This window comes from Chelon labrosus, assembly GCF_963514085.1.
Source record: "Chelon labrosus genome assembly, chromosome: 7".
In the NCBI taxonomy this organism is placed as follows: domain Eukaryota; kingdom Metazoa; phylum Chordata; class Actinopteri; order Mugiliformes; family Mugilidae; genus Chelon; species Chelon labrosus.
The window spans coordinates 13,794,499-13,816,224 of record NC_140343.1 but is presented as its reverse complement, the minus strand read 5'-3'; the positions used below and the strand labels follow the sequence as shown (position 1 = coordinate 13,816,224).

At 41.6% G+C, this 21,726-nt stretch overlaps 1 protein-coding gene across 2 annotated transcripts in view; it reads right to left on the bottom strand.

Annotated features, from left to right (window-relative positions):
* The window catches only part of LOC311490726 (disintegrin and metalloproteinase domain-containing protein 10), a 29,633-nt gene extending 12,207 nt beyond the window's left edge, over positions 1-17,426 (bottom strand). For both annotated transcript variants that reach the window (XR_014699167.1, XM_084548375.1), the window contains exons 1-8: positions 16,768-17,426; positions 15,182-15,329; positions 14,863-14,981; positions 14,149-14,304; positions 7,720-7,805; positions 6,758-6,880; positions 4,414-4,506; positions 3,930-4,098 (exon numbers count right to left, since the gene is read on the bottom strand). Coding sequence is in view for 1 of the 2 variants with exons in the window: in XM_084548375.1 (XP_084404501.1) it covers positions 3,930-4,098; positions 4,414-4,506; positions 6,758-6,880; positions 7,720-7,805; positions 14,149-14,304; positions 14,863-14,981; positions 15,182-15,329; positions 16,768-16,819 (946 nt within the window). In the remaining variant the exon portion in view is untranslated. The remainder of the gene's footprint in view (positions 1-3,929; positions 4,099-4,413; positions 4,507-6,757; positions 6,881-7,719; positions 7,806-14,148; positions 14,305-14,862; positions 14,982-15,181; positions 15,330-16,767) is intronic.
* Positions 17,427-21,726: the final 4,300 nt, after the last annotated feature.

Here is a 21,726-nt window from a genome sequence, read left to right as displayed (position 1 = left end):
TCCCCGCTGAAAGGAGCGGTAATGAAAGACTCCTATTATTAGCTTGCAGCGTAAACACAGTCCGGAGGAACAAACAATCCTCTGGATCACTTGCACCTAATGCACACACACTGACCATCGGGAGGAAATCCGCCTGCGTATACTATATACTGACTTGGCTGCGCAGCATCAGTTAACATCACAGACAAACACTCACATTCACATCATGAGCAAACAATAGTAAAGGGGCAGTCTTCTCTCGGACACATGTGGGGGGAGTTGCGGTGACAAATAACACCTTTAAAAACAAAAACAGACACGGCGAGGTCTTTGACCGCTAATAACAGATGGAGTTCTCAGAAAACGACAGCAGAGCCACTGGAAGTCAACCAGCAGTACTGTACATAATGTAACGGCATCCGGCAGCTTTCCATCACGCTGCCTTTGCCTCCAGGGTTCAGTGACCCTCGCTGCGCAAATATGAATGGGATTTATTTACTTTAATCATCAATTTTATCTGAATTCACCCTTCTTTGTCAGTAATGTCAGTGTGATAAAATATTAAAACTAACTCAGTTCTCATATAATAATAATAATAATAACATAATATAAATACTTTAAAGATAAATGTAATTTAATTTTTGGTATTTATTAACTTCACTGGATAGATGTGATAGAGACAGACAGGAAACAACTGACAACTGAACCAGGACTCAGATATTAAATGTTTTTTGGCCCACGTGGTACACTGACCCAGAACACTCATTACTCAAAACTGTATTTAACAGTTTATTCGTTTATTCAGCTGCAACTTGTAGCTCATAGCCAAACAAAGGTATCAGTTGAGTGCTTATCCTGTCATTTATGATGAGAAATGTTGAACTGATGTGGCTAATATTATTAAGAAAAAGGGGAAAAATTACATTTATTTATTTTTTTCTGCCGTTAAGCTGTGTCCTTGATATTTTGCAGGACAATTATATATTAGAGGGTAGCCACATTACAGTCAGATCTACATACAAACTCACTGCAAATGAACGTGTGCACAGATGGATCCAGGCTCATCTTACAATCACAATAAATACATACAGGCCTTATTGGCTATTGTTTGCACTGTATCTATAATGTTTTTCTAAATTATGTTTTGGCATCTTGCCTTCATGTAAAAACTGATTGAAGAGAAGCTAATAGGAAATAAAGGGAAAGAGAAAGTGGTGTTTAATGGTTTGAAAACCGACCACTGCAAGCCCCTTAACTATTTTGCTAACACAAGGAAACAGGCTGCCATGTTGCTCTTCATATATTCAATAAGATGCATGTATCGTGCAATTACATTAATGCTACTTTTTAAAATGCAAATCACCTTTTAAAGTTGTCCAAGAGACAAAACACAGGCAAATAAAGAAAACTTCTTCATCAGATTTTACGAAAAACACTGCAAAGTGGGAAAACACAGCTGATACACGAATGCTCAGGGTTCAGTGGACATTTGTTTCAAAGCAACTGTTCCCAGGTTAAAAAGTGATGAACACGCCCCTGTATGACTGGGACACACTTGTTGTTTGCATGGTTTGTGATTCACAAAGTTTCTAAAGTGTTGAAAACTGAGCTAAAATGTGTTTTTTTGCTCGCTTGTTTGTATTAGTACTTGATTCATATACATTCATATAGATTTGCAGATATGTGCTGTAATCACTGCAGTGTTTCTGCATTTTTTTGTGTTTTCTTTTTAATAAAAATCTCTGTTTTCTTCTAATTGCTGTGTGGCGCTGAGGGTAACCGTAACATTTTCCCCAGCGCCAAACTTATTCTGTGGAAAATTACTGTCTGTTCCTCAATTAGTCTCAGAAGAAAGAGGAATTTCACTGGTTCGAACGCCTCAGTGGAGAGAGAGAGAGAGAGAGAGAGAGACGTTCAGGCCCCAACCCCCCATCCTCAACTGACGTATGAGCAACACAACTTGGAGGGGTTAGAGGTGGAGTTTGCCGTGGCGGATGGGGGATGAGTGTGCATGCATGTGTGCGCATGGTGCAGTCTGCAGTAGCTGCAGGAGGAATCAGGGGTCTTTGAGTTTATGGTGCAGTGGCTGAAGACCTTCTGTTAACCCAAGAGCACCAATAAACTGGAGTCAGTGGGTTATGGAGATACAAAGGTGGAGTGTATCTGTTTGTGGAGGTCAGATTATCCACTCTAATCTCTCTATGGGGTGGTCACATGACACTGAAAAGTCATAACAATGTGTGTGTGAGCATTTCTCATGTGAGGTGTCACCATGGTGATCATGCTGTGGAATGCAGCCACCAAACCTCCCTAAGACGTCTGGGAGCGGTGTGTGTACATATGTGTGTGTATGTGTGTGTGTGAAAGGTTTGTTGCACTATAATCACATGTCATTGTGGTGGTCTGCTCTCACACCCCTCAGTTTAGCCAATCGAAAGCCCTGTGTGAGACAATGACAGAGAAACAAGCAGGAAGGACCTCCTACCACAACAATTCCCGTATTCCAGCGCCCGGCTTCCTCCAGCAGAACAATAGTACTACACACAGAGTTTGTCATGAGAGCTAGCAGATGTTGGGGAAATCCACATTGTTTCATATTAGTTTCTCGTGTAGTTATTCTGGTCAGTTTGTGAGTTAAGGTCATTGGATAGCGTGTACCAATCCAGCTATGTTAATAGAATATGACGCCAGCTCTAGTGCTGCTAGAGTAGATTTATATGCAAATCACTGAGGATTGTTAATTGAGGGGTCCACTCACGTTTTGTTTTCGCTCTCTCAAATGAAAACGCTGCCTTTAAACGGGAGGCGTATAATTCCTGCAGGTCTGTCTGCCACAACATGGTTTGATCCAGGAAACTGCAGTTTGCAGACATTGCTGCATCTCCTTGACAAATACCTCTAGTGAACTTTGAAATGATTTTATTTCACTTAGTTCATTTTTAATGCATGACTTTTCCTCAAAAGCACTCTTTTTTTTTATTGTCAACTTTTACTCAAGCCTTGACTTCTATCTCAACCTAGACGGCGGTCAAATAATTCACGCTGATCTATGTGTAGGAGTGCTGAGTGCAGCCTCTGGCGAGTTTTGTGTCAGGTCAAGCCCAGGGAGTCGTGGGAGTCAGAGTCAGGGGCTGCGCTTCGACAGATCAACAGAAGTACACGCAGAGATTCCCACAGAGTAGGAAAACAGTTCACTTTCCAACTATCGTACCTTTCGACATGGACTAACACATATCCATGTCATGTTTCTGTTTCGACTGGAATATCACAACACAATCTTTTAATTTGTCTCTTCTGTCAAAACATTTTGAATTCATAACGCTTCAGGCTTGAAACACTACTGTACCATTCATCAGGCACACATATTACAAATATTCAATAACCTGTAAAAAGATGATTAATAAAACATTGGTAGAAGTTTGTTGAAGTTAAATTAAGCTACAGTTATGGTTAGGATTTTGGTCTCAGCGTGCAATTGTCTTTGCATAGCATAAAGACTAGTAAACGGGAGAACTACTAACCCTGCTCTGGTTTGTTCTGGTGGTTGTTAGAATAACCATAAACAGGGAAGGAGAGGAGAGCGGCTCAGTAAGTTTATGTCCAATGTGAGAGGGTAAGAGATGCCAGGAGGTCTTGTAGGTAAGAATAGTAACAGAAAGATATGACAGTGAGTTGAATACATATTATGTTTGAAGTTAAAGAGCCTAGAATTCAGATCACAGTCAGAGGGCATTCATACTAAGTAATTAAACAACAAGGAAGCAGGCGTATGAGTATTTCTCTAATTCCTTTTTAAATCTGCACAGTGCCACACATACAACAATAAAAGGGCAATACTCCTAATTCCTCATGTGTTTAGTCTAGGGGCTTATGTTCTGAAAGGCCACTGTGCAAGCCACTCTGCTACCGCTGTGCTGCATATCGGTTGCATGTGACTCCTTCTGACTCACCGGCCTTTCCTTCCCAGGCGAGTCCCAGCACTCCGCTGTAGTCTCGGTTGGTGAGCAGGTAGGACAGGCAGAAGTTGCCCCAGTTGTTCTCGGAATACAGACTCAGCAGCTTCTCGGGGCCGATGTACAGATGATGCAAAGGGTCATTTTTATCCTCCTCTGTCATCACCTTGAGCGAGAGAGAGAGGCAAACACACCGAGCTCAGCCTCCACAGAGCTGACAAAGTTTTCAAAAGCACCGGTTTTCACTTATTTGAACAATTGTTGGGTCAATTGTTGGGTTTCATGGGTGGAAGATTTAACCTTGTTGTCTAAGTTCATTCAGTATAACAAGGAGTTCATGTTTTCTGAATTAAAATGAACTACTAAAGTGAACTACTGTACATAACTTAGATCACCGATGAGTAAATGCAGGTAACCGTGATCTGCGTCACTCAAACATCTGGGCCCACTGTGTTGCTGTTTGAGCGCAGAGGGATCTTACCCTTAGGGATTTGACTTTGAAGTTGATCAACTTGAGTCCATCAAAGTCCACCTTGTCATAGATGTCATTCGCAGCTGTAATGTAGGCGGCAACCTGTGAAAGAGACAGTTTTGTATGAGAAAACAGTCGACGTGCCCGCAGCAACATCTTCCAAACGACTCTTGACGATTACAAGACAAAATTTCACAACTGATTTATCTCCTTTTTTTTTTTTACTTGACTATATACTTAAAAGCAAACGGTGGCCGTGAAAAGGAGCATGTCTAGTCATCTGTAAAGTGACGTTAGCTGCGACATATTTTCAGTGTGGGTGGCGAGCTCCTCACGCTGTAAGAGAGCCATGTGCAAACCAGTCACGTGTGGAGGTATAACGCGGTGCAGTAGTGTATTGGAAAATGTCCATGAATGTAAATGTTGACACCTTGGACACAGAGGACCCTGAAAACCAGGTCAGCGGTGACTGACAACACCATTTTGTCTATTTATTTACACTCCAAGTTCATACCTACAGTGTACGACAAAGGTCTGGCATTGAACCAGGCACAACAACAAGTGTGCGTGTTTGAGGTGGAAAGAATCCGAGGAGGAGGAACGGCAGAAAGAAGGTCAGAGAGTACAACAGCGCGGCCACGAAAAACAGAACTACTTATTAACTGACCTTGTATTAAACACTGGGAGTTAAAATTGTAACTCGTATTTCACCAAAAGAAACACACAAATGGGGAAACTGTGCTGAGAACATGTCCTGAAAGTAATTCGGTTTGATAAAACATCTGTGCTCTTATCATTTTCCTATTAAACGTGGAACGCAAAAGAAAACGTTGCATATTAGTTTTAATTTAGAAGAATCAGAGCAGTAATTATGTTGAGGTCTCTGCTTGCAGGTCGTCTCGTGTGACCTCTGGCCCCAATGACAAAATCTTTGTTCAGTCATGTCACTTACTGCTTTGAGGCAACACAGGCACACTAGCAGACAGACAGCTTTTGACATGGGATGTCAATCTAAATTTCACTGCCGCCGGTCAGCCTTCACTAAAGCCAAGATAAGTTCCAACAAGAAACTCTTCAAAAATTAATATTTTGTTCACGTTGAAAGTTTAAAGTTGGTTTACACTTGAACTTTAAAGGAACATTCTTTTGAAAATTAACTACAATTAGCTGATTTTCTACCCTCCGGCCTCCTCGGTGAGTCATTTTGTATCGAGAGCACAGGGTTAAAAAAGTATGACATGTTGAAAGCCCCTCAGAGTTCAGTAAATGTTAGAAAGATTCCACTAAATCTCTCAAACAGGTTGCGTTCGTGTGGTTTTATACGTAATTCTAAGGATTCATTTAACATCTAAGCTCCGGCTTGTAATTGGCATGGCGTGGTTGTTGCTTCATGCTGAAGATACAGAGCAAAGCTGCCGGATGCTTTCGAGGGGAAGAACAAGCACTGGTCCTTCTTGTTCTGCCATGTGGCCGTGCAGCTCTGTGCCCGGACTCGACACCGGGCAGGCACAGAGCCTTATGTGGCTAGATGTCATCCGTCAATGTGACACCGTGTTCTCGGGGACCCAGAAGGTTCCTCCTCCCGCTGCGTGCAGTGCTGTGACAACTGTTTGAGTCTATACAGGGTCTGGCATTTGGCCTTTTATTCAGGCCCATAACAGCAACACATTGGTCTTTTATTAGCATTGTTGAATATCTCAATGATAAACAAATAGATTTCCTCTCATTTATCAGGCATTTGTCACTACAGGAAAACCAGAGACAGTGTCAACCAGCAAAGTGCCTTTTTAACTGTGAGATTTATTTAAAATGGGTAACAGGTTTGTGTGACTGACAGAAACTGAGATCACAAACTGAACTCTGCTAGCAGATCAGTTAAATAAAGGAATAATCTGTATTAAATTCCAAATTCCCTTTTGGGCGAAAGAAAATAAAATACTGTGCCTACTGCCAAAAGCTGTTTTCTGTTCTATTTTGTGCAGCCAAATTAAATAATTTAGCCTCAATGGCAAACATATTCACTTGTTTATCAAGATTAGATTTTGGTATCTAGAAATGAACTTTGATTTTTGATTGCACTGTGTACTCAAAATCCAGGACACAGAATTCAGCTTAGTAAACAAAGCAGAGATCAGCCAACAGGTGAGAAAATCCGGTTGTGATTAAATGTTCCCGTTGGATCTTCCATAAGATGATAAATGCTCTGGTGAACAGCGTGTTCTCTGAGAAGTATTTCACTCTTGGGTTTATGTGTAACCTTTCTGATGTAGAATCATTACTTAATATCTAAAAAAATGATATGATTACAACAGTTATACATCACATATAAAATATCCCGCAAAGTTTTAATCACCTGAGCCAAAACAGCTTGAACAGACTTATACTTCTTGTAGTAGAAGTGGTCGGCATGGAGGTGAAGCAGGCAGCTAGTCTTCGTCTCATCAACTGTTCTCCTCGACCGGCTCACCGGTGCTTCCTGCGGATCAAAATTCAAGGACATGAAGCCGACGGGGCGACGGACTACTCGGGGTGGAAGATCAGAACCGTGATATAGCCGACATATGTCACATCAAAGCACCGAGATGTGGCTTGGGGAAATAACTTGACCATAAACTATAAAAATCATGACGCCTACCAGATCAGAACGTGAAGCTGAGTCGGTCTGAAGGCAAATGTTACACAATACTAGTGTCCCAGGGGGAGTGGGGACATGTCCAGGCAGGAACACGACTTGGACGCCCCACTGGGAAAAACATCTGTTCAGGCTATTTCATGACAGAACAGTGGAAGTGATTTCTATCTGCAGATAAAAATGGATTCATACCAAGGTCTCAACATCCACTGCTGACAATAGACGTAGGCCCACCACCCAGTTGATCAAAGGTCAACGATTAGCAGGGTACCCAAGGGGGATATTAGCTTAATACATTTGGCAGATGTTTGTAAGAGCTGTTTTTATTGTTGTCCAACAGCCACTAGGTCATCTGTGAAGAAGCAGCTCGGCTCTAAACATGTCCAAACATCCTTCTGGAGCTGCAACCTGTGATTTGTTCTCGGTGACTCAAGTCAGTAAAAGTGACCAAATGAATGAATGGGATCATAAATTAAGTCTGGTATGACCAATGAATCAGACACATTAGTTAATTTCCTTTAAGGAGCATTTAATAAGAAGATGTTTTAAGTACTTTGGTTATTAATTGTGTGACGGAGGAGGAAATTATGATGGCAATTAAAGAAAGAGAAAGTAAAGTGTGTATGAGTGTGGTTTTTTTTTTTTAATGTTTGCTCACTGAGGTTATGTCTAGACAGTCCTACCTGATTGAGTTTGAGGCTCTGGGCGAGGACGTTCAGATGCTCTGTGCCACAGAACCCGTCGGGGCCTGATGTCATATATGGCAGGACTACACACACACAAAAATAACAAACATTTAGATTCACAGGTACATGTCGAATATTAAATCTACTTTGTCTTCTCGCCCCCGTTTAGTAAACACACACCGAGATGCACGCGGCCAAGCAAACACTGTCGCAGGTAAGTCTGTCCTTGAACGCGTTCATTCATCCAGTAAATAACAGAGAAGGCTGGTTGGTGTAGCTACTATTTATTGGCACAAACAAGACATTGTGAAAGATACCATCACAAATAAACACTGTGATGCAGAGTGTGATGGTCCACGGCCACAGTCTGGTCTCAGTGCTAAAATAATAAATGTACTGCTTTGTTTCTGTGTCTAACCAGAGGCAATGACTGAAAAAGAAATGATTGCAAGATAGTGTCGCATTTAACAGAACAGTTAAACATGTCCTCAGTGTGCTAGAATCAATAAAGACATTTGAATTATTAGTGTTTGAGGTACAGTTGATGTTCCCTGATATCACTTCTTACCGTGCAAGGTTTTAAGAACAGAATGAGGTGTTCACAACGGGCTCCAAATCATTTTCAGTGGAAGCCGTGATATATGACGCGACAGATTGTCACCCAACAATGCTGCAAGATGGCTATGATGTCCTACAAATCAAAAACTTGCTGGCTTCAACTTCCTTCAAGCGCTCCGGTGACTCAAGTGAAGCATCAACCAATCATATGCATCGATTCCCGTGCCAGAGGAGATCTAAACCACCAGGTGCCTCAGGAAAGCAATAAGCGTCTGTGAGGGCCGTACACATTTGTGCCATCACCAAGCCCCTCCGCACCAGACTGGAGAGCAGTTTCTTCCTCAGAGCTGTGGCTGCGTTAAATCAGTTCAAGAGACTATCTGCCTGACACACAACCGCGTCAACAGTTCCACAGTCAGTCATTCCTCCACCGCCATCACTTTCGACTCAGGTGAGCGGACAACTAAGGAGGCTCAATCCCAGAAAAGCGGCTGGCCCAGATGGAGCGTCCCCACGATCGCTCAGGGCCTGTGCTTCTGAGCTGGGGGAGCCCCTTCAGCATGTGTTTAGGAGGGCCCCCCTGCAGTGGAAAACATTATGCATCATCCCTGTCACCAAGAGGTCACACCCTAGAGACGCTGAATGGCTACAGACCAGTCGCCCTGACATCCACATCAGGCCCCAGCTCCGCCACGCTCTCGACCCACTGCAGTTTGCATACCAGGAGAAGGTGGGGGTGGAGGACGCCATCCTCTACCTGCTCCATCAAAATGTCTCGAACTTGGACGGGGGGAATGCTGCTGGATCATGTTTTTTGACTTCTCCAGTGCTTTCAACACCATCCAGCCCTTGTTACTCACTGGGAGACCTCAGTATGTCAGGTTGGGGAACTGCATGTCCGGGACCATCGTCAGCAGCAGTGGAGCACCACAGGGGACTGTGCTGTGCTCTCCCCTGTCCTATTCACCCTGTACACCTTAGACTTCAGTTAGGACACATACTCATGTCATATGCAGAAGTTCTCAGATGACACTTCAATTGTGGGATGTATCAGGGATGGACAAGAACCATATAAGAATTTGGTGAACAACTGCGTCTCAAACTGCATACTTTGCTTAAAGTATCTATCTAATCTAATCTAATCATGTTTATATTACATTCCTCTCTTATTCGGATTTAGATTATGTTTTTTTCCTAATTCTTATTGTTATTCTTATTCCGAAGATGTATCTTGCAGCATGGCAGGTTGTTTGAGGATCTCAAACTGAAACAGCATTTAGTGTTTTATGTTCAACGTTTTCTGTACACCTTTACCCTTGAACATTTTTTCATGAAGAAGAGTTTAATACAACAAGTGCAGCAGTCAGAGGTTGGCTGCTTAACTTAGCTAAAATGAACTGAAGCACAGCACACATGTTCCAACACTTTATAAATAGAGGACCTGCATTTGGAAATCAGCACAGCGGTCTGCAGCAGGACGCATGGGCCAGCCTATGGAAACGTCTGTGATAGGTTTGATTTCAATACAAAAAATACAATGTCTGCGATTTGCAACACCTCTGGGATGCCTGTCTCATTCAAAGTGATGCAACGATGATGGGATTGCAGTCGTGGGGGACGTTACTTTTGCATGAGTTGGCCCGTCACGTTGTTCTAAAAAAGCCACAGAATTTCACAAAGTGTACGGGCCTCTTATTGCGACAGAGACTATTAGGTCCGTGGTCAGGGATTGTGGAGAATCTGCTCATAAATATGGAGGAAACAATGTAAATGTATTGTAAAGAAATGCAAACTGCTGCAAGATGTCTCAACTACCACACATCTCCACAGCTACAGTCGAACCACTGTTTAGTCTCAGTAGATCGGACGTGGACCTACAGTGAGAGAGAGCAACACATGATCGGATCACACCACCTTACCAAAAGCCCTTCAGCCAATCGCAAACTTGTATGTCATTCTATACATGGCACGGCTGGGGGTGGGGGATGGATTGGATATGGAGGCCTAAATGCCTGGCGTCGACGCACCGTTGAAAATGTCACAGCCCTGCACAGACAAACATTTCCTTATCCGTTACAAAGAAAGCTGAACAAAAAGGATTTTCCCAGATGAAAAATCAGACTCGCATTTCTGCCAAGACTAACATTTCCAGCAGCTGTTAGAAACCTCTTCTACTATGAAACACGACGTAGAAAATATATGCCAGAGCCTGAAGTTTCATTCCAGCTATGAGTATAACAGATACAATATGCTGGAGCAACAATCGCAGTACATTCATAATATATGTTCGTCTTTGATCCATGATCTTGTGCATAAATTCTTCTTCATCTTTCAGCCTAAAAAAGGGAAATACCCATTTAAACCAGGAAAAGTCTGTAGACTATGAGGTCAAAGCTAACTTTAACTACCTGATGAATGACCATTTGGTCATCCCAAGTTTCCTCCTAGTTTGCCCAGATCACTCTAATTATCCTGAACTACAAAATAACTAAAATTGTCTCTATGACAAACTCATAGAGTCTATGCATAACATTACTCATGAGCACATATTCAGACTGAACCTTTGATCTAGTTCTTCAGTGGCCTTTTTACACAGAAGATCCCACAGTTCTCCCAAATAATGTCATCTGCATGCTTGGTGGGAGGTTGTCTGTGTCAGATATCCCCCATCATCCCACACCTTCCCCATTTATGCGCCTTCCATTGAGCTGGAGCCGCTTCTCGCCTTATGTGACGGACTAGTTATTTGGAATGACAAATCGAAATCGTTGTGTCCTGCAGCTATATTTAATGCGTGAATCTACGAGGTGATTCATGCCTCTGTCAGGGTGCAGTGAATCCAGTACATGCAGTACTGTAACAGCTGTTAGACTGATAACCATTTTCGTATTGCAACATCAAGTGTTCAGACAGTTGGGGACATATTTCTCAAATGCCCCAAGCTCTTGTGTAATTTGGAAAGAAATATCATGAATATAACAATAAAAAAAAGTTTGAAGGGCCTTTTACTTGTGAAATTGTTTCCAAGTGGCATACTGTACAAACACTTGGGATAAATAAAAGCTAGCTCCTGACTGTAAAATCCCTTTCAGTTTTAGCTGAGAATCCATCAGTTAATCATTAAGAGATTACTAGTTCTATCTAAACTAAATTATTCTTGATTAATCTCGTGGAAATGTAAGGTTAATCATTACCCTCCATTCACAGTGATGTGAAACTTCAAAGGGGACTTCATAAGAACTACACTACATGCACATGGGTAGCGACTACTCGGCCTTTAATGAGTCAGCTTAATGAATGCAGATAAAAAAACGCTTCTGATTGATTTGAAAATGAGTTAAGGTGAGTTGAATAAAACTGACGTAGGTCCTCGTATTTGAGACTGAAAGCCGGTGAGGTTCTGCGACCAATAACACAAATTACACAACACAATCTGTTTTGGCAGCCCTCGTAGGTAACAAACAAACACAGATTACCGGGATAAACATGTCAAAGGTTATGGAACGCTAAACAAACTGTTAAATATGGGAATACGCTTGTGTGAAATTATGGAGGGAGCTAAGAGTTTACCCATTAACCTGAACCCCATCAATTTATGCATTACTCTGAGTTTATCATGTCCAATTTCATTCATTCATCTTCTGTAACCGCTTGTCCTGTGAAGGGTCGCGGGGTCTGCTGGAGCCTATCCCAGCTGTCATCGGGCGAGAGGCGGGGTACACTCTGGACAGGACGCCAGTCTATCTCAGGGCTAACACAGAGAGACAGACAACCATTCACACTCACACGCACACCTACGACCAATTTAGAATCACCAATTAACCCAACAAGCATGTCTTTGGATGGTGGGATTAAGCCACTGTAATGGTTCTGTGTTTTTATTTCCTGTGTTCATGTCTTGAGCTTCGTTCATGTTTCATGTTTTTGAGTTTCCTGTTTTATTTTGTTAAGTTTTTCCTTGTTTCCCATCTTGCCTTCTTCCTGTCCTGTGATTTCCCACCTGTGTAATTCTCTGCCCCGCCCTGATTGTTTTCACCTGTGTCTCCTTGTGTATATAAAGTCCTGCCTTTCCCTTTGTCCTCTGTCGTGTTGTACTGTTTTCCTGCGTTTCCTGCGTTTCCAAGCTCTAGTCTTGTGCTGTTATGTTCTTGTCTTTTTGAAGGTTTTGATTTTTGTTTTTGGATCTCTTGTCTTATGGTTTAGTTAAATTCATTTTTTGCCAACTCCTGCCTCATCGCCTAGGGTCCAGCATTTGGGTCCTACCTCACCCTGAAAATCCTGACACACACGCAGACACAGGGAGACATGCAAACTCCACACCATGCACAATTTGTTATTTCCTATTTAAAATCATGTCCTTAAAGGATGTGTTATATTAATGTAACTACTAAAACGGATTGTGTTCATGTTAGCTTAGAAGAAGCCCTTCATATCAACCTATGGAACAATTCCTCTACGGGACAAAGACCACCATATTCTTGAACAGATAAACTAAACCCTCAGTCTAGAGAAGCCGTATCTTGAGTCAATAAATCCGTACTATCTGCTATTTCTTCCTTCTTTCTTTATTTTGCAATCTGCAATCTCCCACCTAGATGCCACTAAATCCTACACCCATGGATTGATTCTTATGTATATCTAACAGGCCTAAGAAGTACCCTGATGTCATACATTATGGATTGCAAAATGGCTGCCCTGACCGTGCCCTCTGTCCCAGATCTGATAAACCTCATGAGGTCCAACATCCCTGGAGACAAAAATGTTTCCTCCAGACGACAACTGGAGGAAGTGGAAATACACACAGGGGTAGACACATTATATCACCCCGTTATGTCTTAATTTCCACTTCGTATGATTGTTTTCTGACATATCATAAGCCAAATTGTTCACAGTTTCCTGCAGATATGCTGGCTTGTGAAGGAAAATACAAGATGTTATCAGCCACAGCGCTATCTAATGTGAAATACTGCTAAACCTTTGAAGGGGGTTCATGAAATGGCGGGAGGAGTAAGGCATCCGTGGAGCCTGTGCAGACTTAAGGACACAGAGGGGGGTTCTGGCACCATCTGTACTGTGTTTCCAGGAACATGCTTTCTTAGAAATATTGTAATACTACTGCAAATATGCACGCAGAGCCAGGGAATTACACGGACACTCAAAAGCCATCTGGCCAAGTCATGATCACAATCATAAGCCAGCTAAGGGTTCAGTATAATCTGTTGTTATAGAAAATTGTCTACCAGATCCGTAAGACTTTCTACGTGCTGCTCTTTCTCCCTTTTTTTCTTTTTTTTCTCTTCTGTTACACTGTACTTCTTTATCCTCATACCTCTCTTCCACCACATTCATACTTCCCTCCTTACTTGAGCCCCCGTCTCGTCTACTCCTCCTCTTACAAAAGTCACCCCATCTTACGTTCATCTTTTTCTCTGGCCAGCGACCAAGCAGGGAGGCCCTCGACACCCCCAAGAGCTCTAAATAGACTCATCCATTACATTATAACTCCGCTTACTACAAGAGTCACTGAACCCTAGAAACATTAGGGTGAACCAGGCTGTAGATACTGTATAGCTACTGTGTAGGACAATAGCAATGGGGATTAGTAACAGTGGGTGATGTGTGTTTTGCTCTGGTCATCTTTCTCTCAGACTGTCAGAAGAAAACTTGGCAGACACACTCTGTCCTTTGTCTTGTCAATTGCAAAACTCCAATAGACAACCCTGCTCGGGTTATGAGGTGTCACTTTAATATTTCCAAGTGCATAAGCCTGCACTAGGGACACATACTACAGAATCGTTCCATGCTTAAGTGCTGAGACAGCATTTTCAGCAAAGTTTCAGCAAAGTCAGAAAAGGAAAACAGTCTTACCCATATCATCCTCGTGGTAGATTATCGAGTGATAATCTGTTGTGTTGCTCATGTATCTATGGACTGGCTCTATGTGATAAGTCCCATTGTCTGTGTGGATGGTTCCTTCGAACTGACCCTGTAACAGAGAACCATGGCACGCTGAACCCGGTTCACCTGCAAGGTCGAGTCAAGAGACACAACATATCAGGGTCAGAGGAATGAAAAGGGACATGAAAAAACAAATAACTGACATCCAGACACAACCTGTTCATAAATAGTTAAGGCTTGAGGCAGAGATCACAAATCAGACTTAAAATAATTTCTGAAAATTGAAATTTTAACGTTCATAAATGTTTTGCCACAAGGTTCTCGTCAAGATGTTTCATCCAGAGGTCCCTCTACCAGGACCAGGGTTATACCCGTTACTAAAATACAAAATATTAGCTCCCTCCTACACTTTATGAGGCAGTTAACATGTTCACAGCTGTTTCTGGAGCTGTTCATATCTTACTCTGATCTCTGATTCTCCCAGGTGTCTTCCATCCATCACTTTGGCCTTACAGTTGTGGAGCAGTTACTGACTTAATTTAGGGATATTTCCTGAGGTGAAGTAATAGCCCAGGGCTTAGCTTTGATTAAAGTAAAATCGTTTAAATTGAGCTTTAATTTGATTCAAATGTAGGTAAACAGTTTTGAGCCATAAAGGAGGCCAGACGCTCCCGTCATACCCACCCTCTAGAGCGCCTGTGTATATGTGGGAGAGGTCGGGCGACGAGGAACCGTTTTCACTGATCACCTTGAATGTTTCAGAAAACACTGCTGCATCTTGTCTTAGGAGAAGGTGGAAAGTTCTGAAGGAAACAAAAACACAAACAGCAAACAGATGTGGTCAAAGACCCGTGCTGTCTAGGGAAGCATGCAGATCTGTCTGCAGTCGGCAAACACGGAGAAATAACTAATGGTTGGCACGTGTTATTTGTTTAGGAACAGATACAAAGAGTTTCGCGGTGCTTTTGAAGCAGCCGGCCAAGTTACAGGAATGGGATGTTACCTGTGAAAAGCAGTAAAATCCAAATGCAGTGAATATTCTTGGGGTTGGGTGGCTCTCCTGGCTCTCGTGTGCTTCCTGTGGAGATCCTCCCTGTCGTATGACAAGCCTTCATAATGTTTTATATACGGACTGATGCTACTCACAGCACCTGGTGGAAAGCAGAGTTAGTAAAGTTAGAAGACTGTGGCAAAGTGCTATTTTTTCCAATTCACGGTCTCCCAGATTTAAGATAAGACATAGGACAGGACAAAAGATCACAATAAGAGCAGATCACAAGACAGTACATTACTAAGAAGATAAAAGTCAATGGTTACAAGACTGGTTTGCTTTCAACCACTGCTTGAGGTTAGTTTTGAAGGTTTATAATGTGTGACACTCCCTTATGAGGAGAGTGGGAGACTGTTCCAGATGTTACTGGCCTTTGCAGAAAGAGCATTTTGTACAAAGGCTGTTTTTCTCACAGTCCCCTCTAGAGTGGACGGCCCTGGTCCTGAGACTGCTGTGAGGCCTTTTTTTTTTTTAAGAAAGTCAGACGCAAATTTAAGATTTTTAAAATTCTCAAGGCTCAATAAGTTGTGCTTTTTTTAAGATGTTACAAAGGTGAAATGACATTGGTTTTCTATCAAAGACCTTTAAAGATTTTTTATACAGTGATTCTATGATTTTGCATTTACACCTGCCAGCGACCAACATGTAATATAATATTCAATGTGTGACAGAATCACTGAGTGTAAAAACATTCTAGCGGCACCAAGTGTTAAGAAAGGTCGTATTATTTGTCATTCCATTATTTGTCATTCCATTTCTCTTTAAAATATATTGATTCATCAACTCAAACCGTAAAATCAGCCTCTATGCGGATAATATGACTATACACATGAGCTACTAAAATATTTTTAAAAGTCTTTACAGTTTGTCTTCCAACAAGTTGTGTTGTCAAAGTGTTAGGTGGCGTTTTTGTAATTGTCATTGTTGTTTCCGTGGTCTGCTGACTATCTGTAACTACATCACTCAATGTTAATCCATCAAAGAGAGTGATTATTACTTTTTCTGCTATGTAACGTCTCAGTTTTTCAACATTTATTTAGTTCTTATTGCTGTATATTTAAGTTAATACAGAAAATACAAAATAAAAAACTGGACAATTCTCATTACTTTACATTTTAGTGTTGACTGTGATGTCCAGATAGCTGGGGAAAGCCTTTAGTGGATTCTGCTTTGCAGTACGTCATGTTATTATGTATTGTTGTCCTTCCTGTGTGAATCTAACTCAGCTAATCCCCAACTAATCCCCTACCCCACTCACTTAGCAAGTGAATCCACCCTAATTAATCACAACTAAGTGAACCAAACTTTAAGTCTACAACATTTGCATGTTTAAATCCTCAACATTCCTGAGAGGACAGGTTGAGACGTATCAGTCAGAGCCCAGGGGGGGCCAGTTCACTGGACACACACACACACATAAACTGAGTTTCACATACTACAAACAACCCCACTTATACAAGGTGGCGCGTAAGGGGAAACCTCTTATTCAGATACACAAACACACACAAACACACCCTAATATGCACATTCCACTCTACCTGTAATCCATTCGACCAAAAGCAGCAGCAACCAGTAGTGTTGAACAGCCATGGCCGCCTTATTGATGTGTTTATGTTTTATTTCCCAGTTTTTTTCTTCCTCCTCCTCACTTCACGCCTTTCCCTCTTTTCCATTCCATTTCTCTTTGTTTCTCTCTTCACCTGTCTCGTACCTGCGGTCTTCCCACGCTGGAATGTGACTAGTTAGAAAATTCATGCCAGAACTGAGCTTGAAGACATGAAGAATGACACGGCAAGAGAGGCGTATTCAGACTTGTTTGCCAGCTTGTTAGGAGTTACCTGTGTTGTTGCAGGAAGGCTTCTTTTTGATATGCTTGGAGAACGATTAAGTCCTGGAGTAATGAGAGTGGAAATGTGAGGATTAAAAGTGATGGGAGCATGAGTTATGGCTTATGTTCATCGTGGAGTGTAAAACCACCTGAATGTAGGGATGAAATTCAGATTAGTATTTGCCTTTTCACAAAAGCAGTTGCTAATGCACAACTGTACAATGACACTTGGCACAAAAAAAGCAAACTAAATGCTAACAGAATAGTTAAATGTTAATGTCTTTATATTAGAAGATATTAGAGTAATTTAGTGTGTTAACATGCAAACATTTTCTTATTATGATGTAACATTCAGTTATATTGCATAAATCAGAAACATTTGAACAAATGCTTTGCTAATCTATGGAATTATTGTCTAGACGTTTCATCCAAAGTTATAAATGTGACCGTAGCTGTGCCCATTTAAAGTCAAAAGACCGCTAAAGCCGAAGGGATTCATACCAATTCATCCAACAGTTCTCAAGACATTAAAGTCTTAACCAAACAGACCAACCAGTCAGAGTGACAAATGCACTATGCGTTTGGGCTGTAGCAGATAATAAATGATGATAAATCAGTTGCGTTACAGGGAGCACATTCTAAATATGAGAAGGAAGCCGTAATCTGCGTGACTCACTCTGTGTGAAAGGTATTTTGCGGCCTCATTCTAAACCAACTGTGACAATTTTAGAAAACGGAGGAACATCATCTTATGAAGAGGAAATGGGACATCCGTTGACCCACAAATGAGGCAAATGAAAACGAAGGTTTTGCGGCTTAAAATAAAAATACCCCCTCCTACATCTGCCTGAATCAACGGCAACGTGTCCAGTTTGCTCAACAGAAAGTCATATAGAGAATATGACATAATTTCTCTTTTTCTGCACGAGTCAGAATAGGATCAGTCTAAGTAACAGACAGAAGCGGAGAAGTTCAACAGAGCCCTAACATAAGGTAAAGGTGTGTTTACAGTATCACCGAGCAAACCTTTGATCCCGCAGGAGCTCAACTTCCCTCTGAATCACTGCAACTTATCATCAATACCATAAGTGATCCAGGTGAAAGATAGAAAAAAGGCACATTTCCTGGGCCAAAACAAAGGTAAAAGTCTATGCAGTGGGCTCTGCAGAGCTACAATCAATCAGACGAACACATGTGCCAACCACAACAAAACAAAACTTTGCTTGAAAGTGTTTATTTAAGCAAACCAGACAGGAAACAGTGGCATACTGTAGTGTATCTGGGCAAAAGTGGTTTTGATTAAAAAAAGTCTGGAAAACTGGACTGAGACTGTTTAAATTCACATTCACATCTGATGTCAATTGTTTGAACTGCTATTAAATGAATACAGTATGTGTAAATATATGACATACAACGCGTACATATGTAAATTAAAATTTCTTCTTCTGAGGGCGGGTAGATTTTGGGCTGACAGTAACTGTGAGCAGATGGTCACACGGTGCCATCTTGTCCACATTCAATGATGGACTTTTTTTTTTTTTTAGTTTGCATGCACTTTTTACAGTGTTCCTTGGATATCCTTGGTTAGACACTACATTATAGAACATGTGCTTGTTTTGTGTATGAATTACATATCGAGGGCGTAGCTTGTGTGTTATATAACGTCAGTAAAAGTTTCTGTGAATATTTCCTCCCATGCAGAGCTCCGAGATGGATTTTCAGTCATTGTCAGGCATCCTGGATGGGGTCCAGATGGGATAAAAAGGTTTGTAGATTATTAGATCCTATAAACAGCCTTCTCTGTGTTCGCTTAGACCAGCACAGGTCCAAATCTAGATGTATATAACGTTTTCCATGTTGCTGCCAATTGCCGAACGCTTTACACACAAACCTTTGCAGATATCTTATTCATGATGGTATCGACTCAACAGATTCACAAGTCAGTATTATAATTTATTCGTTTTAAAACTGAGCCCGAGCTCTCTAAGTTCACTCAAATGAAAGTCAGACTCAGGTTTGAGGTAATGCAGAGTTCTGTCTTATTTCTCCTCTTTATCTTTGAAGTTTTACAGCTTGTCTGCACACTTTGATCTCTTGAGGAGTTTTCAAGGGATTCAGGCCTTGACCTCTGAAGAACATCACGTGGTCGTCTTAAAGATGATGATTTAACGTTCTAACGTCTATTAAAGCTTCTCATACAGTAACGGATTGGGAATAATGTCTGAGCTAGGTCACGTCCAGCAATATCGTCCTAACGGGTTTCACACTTGGGCAGCCGCAGACAGGTTCTCGGCCTGAGACACATACAGACAACATACAACACTCCTCACTTACTCCAAGAGGTCAATGTTTGACAGCCTGGTTTAAAACTTAACCTCCCCCATCCCTTAATCATTCACTGACAGCCTCCCCCAAACACCTCCTGCTGCACACCGATTGGCCGAGAAGGAATCACCCGGGTCTGTGCCATGACATCACACACTCGGACACACCCAGGAGTACACCCACACACACACACCCACCCACACACACACACACACACAAGAGTATGGAGTCTACTTGCAGCAGCTTTACAGCTTCTGAAAAGCTTCACTATTCCTGTAATTACCTTTGTGTAGAGGTTACTCTAGGTCTTTGACTTTAATGTCAGAGGTAACCGAAATGCAACCTCAACATTTTTCATGTGAATTGTGATTTGATCTCAGGACTCAAAGACAGCTATACTTTGCACATCGTACACAGACGTGCAGATTTAGTTGTTAAGCATTTAAATGCGAAATCTGTACTTTCCGAGTGTTTCCTACACACGTCTTTGTTCATGTTACATGAATACCAAACATGCATGATAGCGAAGAGAGATAAATCATTTTCAGGCCACTCTACTGTAACTGATCCGGTCAGTTCTGGGAACACGTCAACATGCAGATTCTCAGCTCTGCGTTCAGGATTCGTGTTTGTCTCTCCTTTCGGGGTGCAGGATGTAAAGTTCTAACAAGGTTTCTTACTTGTAACTGCTTGACGGAAATGTTTTTCTTGGGGGTTTCTGGTTGCCATTTGAGGCTAATTCAAACCAACACTACACGTGACATCCAGTCTGACCCTACAAATGTCTGGTATTGACTGCCAGACAAAGGATCATGGGATAATTAGTGCAACTGCAGGGCCTTAGCAGTTTTTCTGGGGGTTCATAGGCTATGGGAATTATCAAATCACATCATTCTGCTGACATAGCAAAGAGTTAACCCCTTCACAGACTTGACCCAATTCACAAAGGGCCACAGCTTTTTCTTTCTTTATATGCAGGGACGGCACAATTTCCAGTCTGTGTAATACCCTATAATGAGAGCATTGTATCCAAAGGCGCTGACATAGATCTGAGCTCAGCAGAAGCCTGTCTGATGTGCTCAGCTCTAAACAGCGTGACATTCAGAAATCGGAGGAATAACTGTGTGCTATTACATCACAAATTTGAGATACATAACAGCATGCAGTTGCATCTTTTGTAATTAAAACAACACAGAAGAATGCAGCCCTTGAAAATATGTGTAAAACATTGCTGAATAAGTCAGTTATGCTACCATTAATTTAAACATTGGGTCTTGATTTCAAAAGTACTTTTAAGTCATTTTTTTAGTCAATGTAAAAGAAATCTGAAGTAATAAATGGTTTGTCACATGCAGTATGGTACTCCACCTCATAAAGGAGTGTGATAAGAAGAAAACAGTAGGAAAACAGCAGGCTGGTCTGTTGAGCAGGCTCAAAGTTTTACTACTGATGTCTGTCCACTTGTAATGCAATGCCTCCCCCTACAGAAAAATAAAGATAAAGATGCAAAGAGAGCTTTTTGATTTATTATTATTATTATTATTTACATATGGTTGTAGGTTCAACTTCCTGTTTTGTTTAAATGACAGAAAACATTATTTACAGTGGGTACGGAAAGTATTGAGACACCCGTAACATTTTCACTCTTAATTATATTGTGGCCATTTGTTAAAATTGTTTTAAAGTTATATTTCTTTCTCATCTATGTACACACAGCACCCCATATTGACAGAAAAACACAGGATTGTAGACATTTTTGGAAATTTATTAAAGAACAAACTGAAATATCACATGGTCACAAGTTTTCAGAACCCTGTACTTGAGTAGAAGCACCCTTTTGAGCTAATACAGCCGTGAGTTTTTCACTCATGGATCCATTCCTACTTGCAGATCCTCTCCAGTTCTGTCAGGTTGGATGGTGAACATTGGTGGACAGACATTTTCAGGTCACTCCAGAGATGCTCAATTGGGTTTAAGTCAGGGCTCTGGCTGGGCCATTCAAGAACAGTCACAGAGTTGTTTCGAAGTCACTCCTTTGTTATTTTAGCGGTGTGCTTAGTGTCATCGTCTTGTTGGAAGGTGAACATTCGGCCCAGTCTGAGGTCCTGAGCACTCTGAAAAAGGTTTTCGTCCAGTATATCTCTGTACTTGGACACATTCACATTTCATTCAGTTGCAACCAGTCATCCTGTCCCTGCATCTGAAAAAACATCCCTACAGCATGATGCTGCCACCACCATGCTTCACTGTTGGGATAGTATTGGGAAGGTGATGAGCTGCCTGGTTTTCTCCACACACGCTGCTTAGAATTAAGGCCAAAATGTTAAATCTTGGAGTCCTTCAT